Genomic DNA, 12,580 nt, shown 5'->3' with positions numbered 1-12,580 from the left:
AGTGACTCTCCGGTCAGACACTCTCCACCTTAAGTATCAGAGGGGTAGCTGTGTTAGTGTGGATCTGTAAAAGGCAACAAAGAGTCTTGTGGCACCTTATAGACCAGGGGTAGGCAACCTATGGCACGTGTGCCGAAGGCAGCTCGCAAGCAGATTTTCAGTGGCACTCACACAGCCCAGGTCCTGGCCACCAGTCCGGGGGCTCTGCATTTTAATTGAATTTTAAATGAAGCTTCTGAAACATTTTAAAAATCTTATGTACTTTACATATAACAATAATTTAGTTATATATTATAGACTTCTAGAAAGAGACCTTCTAAAAACGTTAAAATGTATTACTGGCATGTGAAACCTTAAATTAGAGTGAATAAAGGAAGACTTGGCACACCACTTCTGAAAGGTTGCTGACTCCTGTTATAGCCTAACAGAAGTATTGGAGCATAAGCTTTCGTGGGTGAATACCTATGCGTCTAATGAATGAGTATTCACCCACGAAAGCCTATGCTCCAATACATCTGTTAGTCTATAAGGTGCCACAGGGCTCTTTGTTTCTTTCTCCAGGTTAAGGCTCCCCCTTCTCCCAGTGAAGTCAATGGAGAAGCCAAGTCCTTAGTGCAGGTCAGGGGGTGTGCGGAGCCCGGCGTGAGGGTTGTTTGACAGGCAGGTGGGATCAGTGATCTCTGAGTGATCTCCCCCCTCAGCCGATTGATAGTTCTCTGGATAAAAATCGACCCTTTTGTAGAGGAGGCAGCACAAGCGTCTATGCACCTCCTTAGTGGTGTCAAAGCATTTTATTGTTCAACATTATTTGAGGGTCTGATGCCCAGATCCACATTCCCACCACAATCCAAAGGAAACACGTCTGTGAGTTTCATGTTCTGTGGTGGAAAGAGGAAGGCCAAAGTGGGTATGGATCCAAACATAAATATGAATGGGAAGGGGAATCGAAATGGAAGTATCCAGGGGGTATTAATCTGAATCTGAATCTGAATCTGAATCTGAATGGGGATATGAAGTGGAGTATAAATGGGACTGCAAAGGGAAATAGGAACAGGTATATGACTATGAAATCCTATGGATGTGACTGGCAATATGAATGGGAGGGTGTAAATAACTCTCTTGTTTTATTCTTATTTAATAAATCTTTATATAGTATAAGATTGGCAAAAGGGGCACGAATCCATAGGTCTCATGCTCTTGAACAGCTCTGGAACAGTCACTGGGAGGACCCCTTCAGTGTGTCAGCCCCCATAAGGTCACACTCTCACTAGGGTAAGTCACTTGGCTTCACCACCTCTTGGGACCAAAACTTAGAGCGTTCAACCCCCCTGCTTCATGGCATGTGCTCTACCTGTGAGTTCACCTGAATTGGGCACCTGAGGACGATTTGTACCCCGAAATGGAGTAATTCACTGTGAACTTCCTTAAGCTGACACTAATTGAGTTCTTGATGTCACCAGTTTATGTTCCCTTTGGAGGTGAAATTTGTGCTTGGGGTATGATTTGTTTGTTCTCTTCTGTTGGTTGATTTGTTTTTTCCAGATTTTTGTTTGTTTGTTTATTTGGTTGCTTGGAGTGGGTGTTTAAGTAGAAGAGGTCCTGCAGTGAGAGTCCTTCTTGCTGTGGTGGAAAGGAGCTGCAGAGTAGAACCTCAGTCCCCTAAAAAACAATGAGGAGTCTGGTGGTACCTGAAAGACTATCAGATTTATTTTGGCATAAGCTTTTGTGGGTTAAGACCCACGTCTTCAGATTTAAGGAGTGAAAATTACAGATGCAGGCATTGTTATACATGAAGAGAAGAGAGTTACCTCACCAGTGGAGAACTTAGGCATCTTTGAATTTCAGGCCTAATTAATTCATTTCACTGTAGTGAGACATAACAAAACATGTCTCTATATGAAGCAATAGGAGACTCTGTAAGATATTTAGGACATCAGTCTTTTAACAGGAAATCCAACATCATCTCCTCCCTAAGCTCCCTAAATATCAAGGGATAGATTCACAAATGGATTTAGGAACTTAATGACCACATTAGAAACCTCAATCCTACAATCAGGCCTAAAATGGGATTGAAAAGCCATCTGAGCTGTCCCAGAATTCTGTAGACACCTGAGCTCACTTTGCACCTCAGTTTTTGCAGTAAAAGTTCCCTGGGCACCTATATTTCTGCCTGTGAGTATGGACTTTGCAGGCCCAGGTCTTGTCTCCATGGTGTGGCAGTGTGCATCGCAGGGCTGTAACCTGTAGCACGCAGCAGCCCATTGTGGTTAAAATGCCCCATGTAGACCCTGCTAGTACACAGAGATATTGTTCTGGTTCAAACAGGGAGGAGTTAGAACTTCAAGCTGGAGCACTGAGCAATTCTGGGAAGGAGATGAACTCCCCTCCTTTCAGAGTGAGAAGAATCTAAGGAGGGTGGATTATGAGAAATTTTCCCCTTTTGAGCAGGTGAGTTAATAATTGCCAAATAGTGGAGTGCTTCCTATAAAATAGTGGGTGCTGGCCCCTCTGGGAGACAGAAGGTTGAGCTAGGCGGACCCTTGGGAGAGTGTTGAGGCTGGCAATTCTTAGGGTCCCAGGTTAGGTCCATCAATGGCTAATAGCCAGGATGGGCAGGGAAGGTGTCTCTAGCCTCTGTTTGCCAGAAGCTTGGAATGGGCAACAGAGGATCAATCACTTGATGATCACCGGTTCTGTTCATTCGTTCCGAAGTACCTGGTATTGGCTACTGTCGGAGGACAAGATACTGGGCTAGAAAGACCTTTGCTCTGACCCAATATGGCTGTTCTCATGTTCTTATTCCTGGGGTTTTTCCCTTCATTTCTTAGGGGCACCATAGACAAAATGCAGCAGCCAGGACTCCTGGGTTCCACTACCAGCCTTGGGAGCTCTGATGCAGTGGTTGCCTTTCAGTGTTAAGGGATTAGATTCTGGAGTGCTTGTAACGCAAGGCAGAAGCAGTGTTGGCAGCTGCTCCTCCCTGGGGCTTATAAACCCAGACTGGTTCTCTGCAAGGTTAGTTTTAGTGCAGGCTTTAATAGGATTTTCCTCACAGTGTGTATCTGGCACAGTAATACACGGAGGTGTCTCCGGGCTGCAGGCCGGTCAGTTGGAGGGACACTTGGCTTTGGAGGTGTCTCTGGTCATGGCAAGTCGACTTTTGAGAGCATTGCTATAAGCAGTGCCCCCGTCAGCCCAGATACCTCCCATCCTTTCCAGCCCCTTCCCCGCTGGCTGGCGGGCCCAGTGCGTCCCGTAGCTAGAGAGAGAGATTCCGGACACGGTGCAGGTCAGTCTGAGCGTCTCTCTGGGTTTCTTCAGTCCCCCACCAGACTCCACCAGGCTGACCTGGGAATAGACACCTGCAGAGGGGAAATGAAGGGGAAATACTGCAGTGATTCCTGGAGGCGCAGTTATTAGGGAACACACGGTCAGGGGCGGCTCTAGGCACCAGCACAGCTAGCACCTGCTTGGGGCAGCCCATTTGCAGGGGCGGCATGGGAGCTGAGATCCAACAGGGGGCTCTGGGAACTGTAGTTCCTTGGTTAGCTCCCTGCCTATCGAGACAGCCCTGCAGCAGGGAAAGAACTACATTTCCCAGCATTCCCTTGGCCACTACCAACTAGAAAGGAAGGCAGGGAAACTCATGCGGCAGCTGCTGTGTGTGGAGAGTTGCACTGTGGATGACAGGAGACCATATTGTAACATTCAAAAAATGAGACACTGCCACCATCCACTCCCTCCGACTGCCTACCATGACCCCAACCCCTCCCTCCCTGATCACCGCCTCCAGGGACCCCTGCCCCTAACTGCCCCTTGGGACCCCACCTCCTATCTAAGCCTCCCTTCTCCTTGTCCCCAACTTCCCCCTTCTGAGACCCCCCCCAACTTCCCCCTAGGACCCCACCCCCTACCCGTCCCCTGACAAACCCCTGGGACTCCCGTGCCTATCCAAGCAGAGCCTGTCCCCGACTGCCCCCCCCAACCTCTGACCTATCTAACCCCCCCTTCTACCTGCCACTGACTGCCCGCTCAAACCTCTGCCCCATCCAACTCCCCCTGCTTCCTGTCTCTTGACTGCCCCCCAACAACCCCCTACCCCTTCAAACCCCCATCCCCCTTACCGTGCCACTCAGATCAGCATGTCTGGCTCCGCGCAGCTCCAGACACGCTGCTGCATACATGCTTCCGTGCTCCCCCGCGGAGCCCACAGCCCCCCACCACACACACAGCACCTGCCTTCCAGATTTGAACACCTCAAAATTCAGGCGTACTCAAGCTCAGTTTGGGCAGCTGTTATTTCATTTCTCCCAGATCAAATACACTGATCCACTGTAACTTGCTGTAGGAAAACCAGGATAAAATTGAACAAGAAATGCTTCCCAGTGGTTATTAGGACTGGGATTGCTATTTTCAACAGCCATTCTTTCTTTGTTTAGAAAGAAGGCAGTGATACTGCATTGTCAAATTCCCCTTAGAAAGAAAGAGTGGAACAAAAGAATAATAAAGGCACCTCAACTTTTCCTCATTTATGGAGAACAGTCTTATAATATGCATCCAGATATCCTCCAATCACACCAGCTGAAAATTGTTCCACTTTACTGCAGTTCTGTAACCATATGGGACCCAATCCTGTCTGTGTTCTGTGCACATCCAAAATTCCTGCTGAATGACCCAGCCTGGGAGCGAGTTACCAGTGACGCAGGGCTGCGGCGGAAGGAGGGTGCAGGTGGGTGGGGGGAGAGCTCACGGCTGGGGCGGCAGGAGGTGTGTGGGGGCACTGGTGGGGGGGAATGGAGGTGCCCAGGGCTGGGGTGACAGGGGGTGGGAGGGGGAAAGCCCAGGGCTGGGGCAGCAGAGGGGTGAGTGGGGGAGCCCAGGGCTGGGACGGGGGACAGCCAAATTTTTTTTGTTTAGGGTGGCAAAAAACCTAGAGCCAGCCCTGCACGCAGTACCTGGCGCCCAGCGGCAGCGCAGATCATGCCCGTACCCTCTGGGAGCAGCAGGAGGAAGGTGATGGCCAGGCTGGGGGTCATATCTGCGGCTGGCGGCTCAGTCCCCAGGCGGGATGGGAAGCTGGATCCCCGCGCTGGCTCTGAGCAGGGTGAGCGGCCAGGACTGGACTATGAACAGGGCCCCGGGGAGCTTATTTGCATGGGCCGGGGGTGGGGACAATATAACGGGGGGACCCAAGAGGAGTGTGATGCAGCGTCGCGTTGTGAAGTCTCCTGGCAGGTGGAGTCCAGAGTCCAGCTGTGACACGGAATGTTCCCTTCTGCCCACCGGAGATTTGCAACCATGAAACAACTGGATGGAGACACTCTGTCCGTCTATCTATCTATTTATCTATCCCCATCCACCGCCTCTATCTATCTATGTTGTTCCCCACTTCTTTTTATGTTGGTGTCAATATTATAAACTAGGAGCCAGTTTCGTTACTGAACCATTCCTAGTTCATGAGAATCTGGAAAATTAAGATGGAGACAAACAATACAGAAATGCTTCAGGAAAATTTCTGTTGGGGGCTGTATTGTTGGAAAGGGGGTTGTAGTTAAATTCTTTAGTCTGAGGAGAAGGGTCAGTGCTGCGGGGGCAGGAGAAAAGTCGCCCCTGGTGCTCAGTAGCTGGACAGGCCCCTGTGATGTCCCTTTACAAAGGGGTGAATTTCACACACAGAGGATCACCAATGGGCTGCCAGGGAAGGTCACTTCTAGTTTATTGGCCAGACCCTTCCGGCCCATAATCCGCACTCCGGGCTCAGCGTTCCCATTACTCTTCGCTGAGGGCTCAGCTTCTCCGGTGACTTCGCTGGGAGATGGAGGGAGCCTTAAAGTGGAGCGTATCTGATCAGAGAATCACTGAGGGCATCCACAGAGCGAGGGTGGAGCCACCTGTTCCTCACTGCTCCACTGAAACACACTCTGAGCATCTGCTTCCTGCAATAATTGATCAATAACTGATAATTGGTTATAGATAACTGAAAGGATTTTCCTTTACTCCTTTTCGCTTAGTTCTGCCTGATGGTTGTTGGGTACTGAACAAATCCCTAGAGATATAGCTAGAACACCTATTTAAATCAGGCTTGTAGGTTCAATTGGGTGGGTGTCTGGCCCTCATCTCATTGCATTGCTAGGTCCCTTCTGGTACCAATGTTTTAATCTGTTTGAATGAATGGGCCAGAACATCAGCTATCGTCAGTCGGGGTAAGAGCCTTGGGATCCATGGAGCTTCCAGAATCCACATCTGTGCTGCTCTGACCCCAGAACGATTGTCCTTCTGTCGGGTTTGTCCAAAGCTCAGTAAAGTCAAGAGAAAGTTTTCAGACTCGATTGAAATGAGTATGCGATGACCCCAAAATGAATTTATCTTCCTGAAGGTATCAGACTTTGTACTGTGAATCCGGGTAAATGTCGGTCACCTGGAGAATGTTGGATGTGAGTGAGGATAGATAGATAGATAGATAGAGGGGGTGGATGGGGATAGATAGATAGAGTGCATGGGGATAGACAGACAGATAGAGGGGGTGGATGGGGATAGATAGATAGATAGATAGATAGATAGATAGATAGATAGATAGATAGAGGGGGTGGATGGGGATAGATAGATAGAGTGCATGGGGATAGACAGACAGATAGAGGGGGTGGATGGGGATAGATAGAGTGGATGGGGATAAATAGACAGATAGTTGGGGTGAATGGGGATAGATAGATAGATAGATCCATTCAGGTCTTTTATAACATTAGTTATGAAAACAAAACATCAGGTCACACGTTTCTGAGAGACAAAGCCTGAATTTAGCCCTTTCCTTGGGCAAGTCTGATCTGTGGACTTTCTCCAGCAACATCATCTGTTAAAATGTGAACAGCCAGTACCGTGGAGCTGCCCATTTGTGGCCTGGATAGAATGAGCCCAACGACCTAGGGCACCTGCTGACAGCCCTGTTCAACTCCCAACCTCCCTGGGTGAAATTTGCATGGAAATCCCTCACGGGGGGACGGGCGGCGAAGGGTTCCTGTTTAAATACAGGTAGGTTGGGTGGATGAGAGATCCATTATGTGACATGGCACTAGGTTCTCAGACCGAATGAATGAGCGTTGTTGATGAAGCCCATACACGTGAGACAGTGCGCAGGGCAGGGAGCTGATTAGTAATATAAGTTATTTAACATCTTTGCGCACATAGAACAAATATCCAGTGGTCGATAGCATCACTGGGAGTAGCCTCGTGCCTGGTTCTGGCTGTCAGTGTTACTGGCTTTGTCCCCCCCCACCCCCGCCCTTTTAAGATTGTGTAGAATGGGAGTCTTTATTTGCACACAGAATTGATTAAAAAATCAGAGGAAAAGGTCCAGGTCCAGCCCTTTTCACTCAGGAGAGGACCGCCCCTGGACCTGTGCCTTGTGTGAAACTAGATTTGGCCAGAGCAGGGCACCTTGACATTAACACACTGTTCCCTCTTTTCAGTTTCCAGTCCCAGGAGTGTCAGAGTCTCGCCAGCTGGGACTTTCCCTACTGACCGCAATGGGAGGTTTTTGTCAGAGCTCAGCTCTGCTTCCCCTCACTGTGTCTCTCACACAGTAATAGCGGGCGGTGTCCTCGGGCTTAAGGCCGGTCAGTTGCAGATACAGCAGATTGTTGGAGTTGTCTCTGGAGATGGTGAATCGGCCTTTGACCGCGTTGGTGTAATGTATAGTTGTCATATCTCTAGTCCCAGATTTGGACCTTAGCGTCCAAAATATGGGGGTTAGCATGAAAACCTCCAAGCTTAGTTACCAGCTTGGACCTGGTACTTGCTGCCACCACCCAAAAAATTAGAGTGTTTTGGGGCACTCTGGTCCCCCCGAAACCCTTCCCTGGGGACCCCAAGACCCAAACCCTTGAGTCTCACAACAAAGGGGAATAAATCTTTTCCCTTCCCCCCTCCAGGTGCTCCTGGAGAGATACACAGACACAAGCTCTGTGAATCTAAACAGAGGGAGTCCACCCTCTGTAATTCCAATCCTGGAAACAAAAGCACTTTCCTCTTCACCCAGAGGGAATGCAAAATCAGACTAGTAAATCTAACACACACAGATCTCCCTCTGACTTCTTCCTCCCACCAATTCCCTGGTGAGTACAGACTCAATTTCCCTGAAGTTTCCCAGTAAAGAAAAACTCCAACAGGTCTCAAAAAGAAAGCTTTATATAAAAAGAAAGAAAAGACATAAAAATGGTCTCTCTGTATTAAGGTGACAAATACAGGGTCAGTTGCTTAAAAGAATATTGAATAAACAGCCTTATTCGAAAAGAATACAATTCAAAGCACTCCAGCAACTATAGACATGTAAATACCAAAGAAAAGAAACCACATAACTCACTATTTGATCTCTTTGTCCTTACACTTGGAAACAGAAGATTAGAAAACAGAAATCACTTCTCAAAGCTGAGAGAAAAGCAGGCAGACAGACAAAGACTCAGACACAAACTTCCCTCCACCCAGAGTTGAAAAAAAAAATCCGGTTTCCTGATTGGTCCTCTGGTCAGGTGCTTCAGGTGAAAGAGACATTAACCCTTAGCTATCTGTTTATGACAATAGTACTGCCTGCCCAGTAGCTTATACTTGCAACCCATTCCAGGCCCTTCCTGGGAGCCTGCCGGACCCAGCTCATCCAGTAGTCACCGAAGGTGAACCCGGAGGCTTTGCAGGAGAGGCGGAGAGAGTCTCTGGGCTTTTTCACATCCCCTCCGGACTCCACCAGCTGCACCTGGGACCGGGCGCCTGGGAATAAAGACAGGTTACAAACACATTGATGTTACAGTCAATAACTCAATATACTGCAGGGCATTCAGGGGCTAACCTACCTTCCAGAGCTGCTACAATGAAAATGAAATGGAACCAAATCCTCATTTTTCCGAGTGCTGGAGGGGAAAGTTCTTAGGGGACTGACTGGTCACTGCACAGACCCAGGGGCTGAGGACTGTGTCTCTGGGTGCAGCCTGGGCAGATAGAGGGACAGATTTCAACAGGAAACTCTCATCCCGATTTGCATATCCCCCTCCTTATAAGGCACGCAAACCCTCTCGCTGCATGCTCGGAGTTATTTGGCAGGTGACTTTAATTAAAGGAGGAGTCGGACTGGTGCTAACTCTGTGCCTGGGCAGCGCCCAGTGAGTGCGGGGCCATCCTGACCACACTGCTGCACAGAGAGGTCCCTTGAATCCCCTCCCATCCCTCCAGGTGCAAGGGCTGAAGGGAATGGAAAGCTCCACCACGGGCTTTAGGGGACTGTGGACCAGACCTTTAGAAGGAAGAATATCAGGCTGGAGAGCTGGGCAGCATCGTGTGAAAATCTGGTTTTCTGTTGAGGCCAGAGGTGTTGGCGCCTGATGTGTTCGATCTATAGTGCCATGTTGTTGTTTTTCAGAGAAATTTGAGAGTATTTCTATCCATCCCCCAACAACCCACAGAAGCATCTTGGCAGTTATCACTATTAGGCACCTCCGGAAACCCAAGTGCTAGTTATTACACCTTGAACAAATGAGTCCCCAGATAGTCTTCTTATGCAGCCTGCATTTTTACTTCAGTGTCCGATCAGAGCCACATTTAACCATGTGAGTGCTCAAGTTGTTGCAGTTTTTTATGGACACAAGATCAAATATGGGTGCAGAGATCTGAAACCAGCTGACAGATTTGTTTGCACTCTGTCTGTTGATCCTGTTCTAAGAAGGACAATTCTGCAGTTTGGATTTTTGGATTAGACCTACCAGGATTCCCCTCACTGTGTGTCCCGCACAGTAATAGCAGCCGATGTCCTCGGCTTTCATGCCAGAAATCTGCAGATACAGCTCACTCTTGGGATTATCCCTGAAGATGGTGAATTAGCCTCTCATTGAATCAACGAACTACGTACTATCCCCGCTAGGGATAATATAAGCAGCCAATTCCCAGGAGCCTGCCGGACCCAGATCATCCAGTAGCTGCTGAAGGTGAACCCGGAGGCTTTGCAGGAGAGGCGGAGAGAGTCTCCGGGCTTTTTCACATCCCCTCCGGATTCCACCAGCGCCTGGGACCGGGCAGCTGGGAAGAAAGACACAATAGAAATTATATAGGAAGAGCAACAGTATCACATTCACCTGACTGTGCAAATGACTCAGGCGACAGAAATACCTTCCAAAGCTGCAAAAATGAAAACTAAGTGGAGCCAAAGCCTCATTTTCCCGGGTGCTGGAGGGGAAAGTTCTCAGGGACTGGCTGGTCACTGCACAGACCCAGGGGCTGCGGATTGTGTCTCTGGGTGCAGCCTGGGCAGGGAGAGGCACAGATTTAAACAGAAAACTCTCACCCTTATTTGCATATTCCACTGCTTATAGGAGAGACACAAACCCTTTGCCCAAATGATCAGAGTTATTTGGCCAGTCGCTCTAGGAGAGGGAGTGGGACTAGTGCTAACTCTGTGCCTGGGCAGCGCCCAGCGAGTGCGAGGCCATCTGACCACACTGGTTCACCCAGGGGAGGCTCCAGGCCCCAGCACGCCAAGCGCGTGCTTGGGGGCATGCCGCCGTGGGCGCTCTGCCGGTTGCCAGGAGGGCGGCAGGCAGGCTGCCTTAGGAGGCATGTCTGCGGAGGGTTTGCTGGTCCCGCAGCTCCTGTGACCGGCGGAGGGTCTCCCCCTCACCCCCTCCGCGGCATGCCGCCGTGCTTGGGGCTGCGAAATGTCTAGGCCGCCCCTGCATAGAGCTGTGTGATGTTTGCTTACAAGACTATTAAATAGCTTCTGTACTTATCTGACTCCCTGCCTGATCCACTGTCTTATCTCCCCTGGAATCAGACTGCACCTGTGCCAAAGCGCAGGGGCTGGAGTGAATGACCTACCTCTCCCTTCCAGCCCTACAGTTCTGTGATTCTATGATCGATCGATCCATCCATCATCGATGGATACTCTACCCCTCCCCCTCTTTCAGCCTTTGCTCACAGAGCTGGGATCGCACGCTGCGGATAGAGTCTCTTATGTTTAGAGGTGCCCAGGGAAAATAATAACCCAACGCCCTCTTTAAAATCCTGCCATGCCTCTGTCCCTGCATCTCCCTCGGTACAGAGACTCCGGCTTCTCCACAGTTTCTCATTGACTCCCCATCCTTGGACACGCTCATTTCTCCACCTCCAGGAAGACAAGATTCTGTTTCCACTAACTTGTCGTTTTATCCGGGGGGGGGCTCCAGGCCCCAGCACGCCAAGCGCGTGCTTGGGGAGGAAAAATGCCTAGAGCTGCCCCTGGGTTCACCAAGAGCTCCTTTGAAATCCCCTCCCATCCCTCCAAGTGTAAGGGCTGAGCTACAGTTTACGGAAGGGAATGAAAAAATTCACCACTGGCTTATGCAGAGTTTGGATCAGACCCTTACAGTGAAGACTATTCGAATAGCAACCAGGGCAGTCTCATGTGAAAATCTGTGTTTGTATCGAGGTCAGAGGTGTTTGGAACCTGCTGTCTGCTTTCAGGAGTGCGTTAGATCTATAGTGGCATGAGGTGATTTTTCAAAGGAAGTTGAGAGCATTCCTGCCCCAAAAACGCAATGGGATTTTGACGCCAGCGCATTTAGGCACCTTTGAAATCCAAGTCCTAGTTATCACACCTTGAGTATTGATTCCTCAAATATTCCTCTTCTGCGCTGTGCACTTTTACTTTGGTGTCTGATAAGGGCCACATTCAGACGTGAATATTCAAGAACCCCCAGTTTTATGGACACATGATCATAGAATTCAGGGGTAGGCAACCTATGACATGCATGCCGAAGGCAGTCCAGAGTTGATTTCAGGGGCACTCACATTGCCCAGGTCCTGGCCACCGGTTCAGGGGGCTCTGCATTTTAATTTAATTTTAAATGAAGCTTCTTAAACATTTTTAAAACCTTATATACTTTACATACAACAATAGTTTAGTTATATATTATAGATTTATAGAAAGAGACCTTCTAAAAACGTTAACATGTATGACTGGCACGCGAAACCTTAAATTAAAGTCAATAAATGAAGACTTGGCACACCACTTCTGAAAGGTTGCCGACCTCTGTCATAGATGGATATTGAGCTCTGAAACCTGGTGACTGATTTTTATTCACTCTGGTTGTAGATTCCCTTCATGTGGCCGGTGCTGGATTGTTTGGGGGAAGGGCTGCCCCCACGCGGCGCATGGGAGAAGGGCGGTTCTACCACTCGGGTTTTTGTATTAGCCGTCTGCTGCAGCTGCCAGGAAGGTATGTGTCTGAGCCCAGACTGGCTTCCCCTCACGGTGTCAGTGTCTCTACACAGCGGTGTCCTCGGCTTTCAGGCTGGTCATGTGCAAGCAGAAAGTGGTGCTGTCCTTGGAGGCTGCAGATCTCCCCCGGATGGAGGAGGCGTAACTGTGGATGGAGGGATCATAGTACCTGGCCAGCCACCCCAGCCCCTTCCCGGGCTCCCGTCTGAACTAACACATCCAGGCGCTGCTCAGAGTGAACCTGCTGGTGGCACATTGCAGCGTATGGGACTCTCCGGTCTTCTTCAGCGCTGGCCCCAACTGGGTCAGAACCACCTGCGACTGGGCCCCTGGGGTACAAGGGAGAAA

At 49.5% G+C, this 12,580-nt stretch overlaps 2 gene segments (V, D, J or C); both read right to left on the bottom strand.

Moving 5' to 3' along the window:
* LOC127031705 (immunoglobulin heavy variable 3-21-like) overlaps positions 1 to 5,036 on the bottom strand; it is a 25,755-nt gene extending 20,719 nt beyond the window's left edge. Inside the window, 2 exon segments of the V gene segment in view lie at positions 3,204 to 3,362; positions 4,991 to 5,036. Of these exon segments, the coding sequence occupies positions 3,204 to 3,362; positions 4,991 to 5,036 (205 nt within the window).
* A 630-nt stretch (positions 5,037 to 5,666) lies between these two features.
* LOC127031704 (Ig heavy chain V region 3-like) lies at positions 5,667 to 8,946 on the bottom strand. The segment is given in 4 exon segments: positions 5,667 to 5,843; positions 7,562 to 7,688; positions 8,574 to 8,757; positions 8,841 to 8,946. Coding segments are annotated over 4 exon segments (534 nt in total).
* Positions 8,947 to 12,580: the final 3,634 nt, after the last annotated feature.

The sequence above is a fragment of the Gopherus flavomarginatus genome, chromosome 11 (genome assembly GCF_025201925.1).
Source record: "Gopherus flavomarginatus isolate rGopFla2 chromosome 11, rGopFla2.mat.asm, whole genome shotgun sequence".
NCBI classification, from domain to species: domain Eukaryota; kingdom Metazoa; phylum Chordata; order Testudines; family Testudinidae; genus Gopherus; species Gopherus flavomarginatus.
This window is presented reverse-complemented; position numbering and strand designations above follow the sequence as displayed.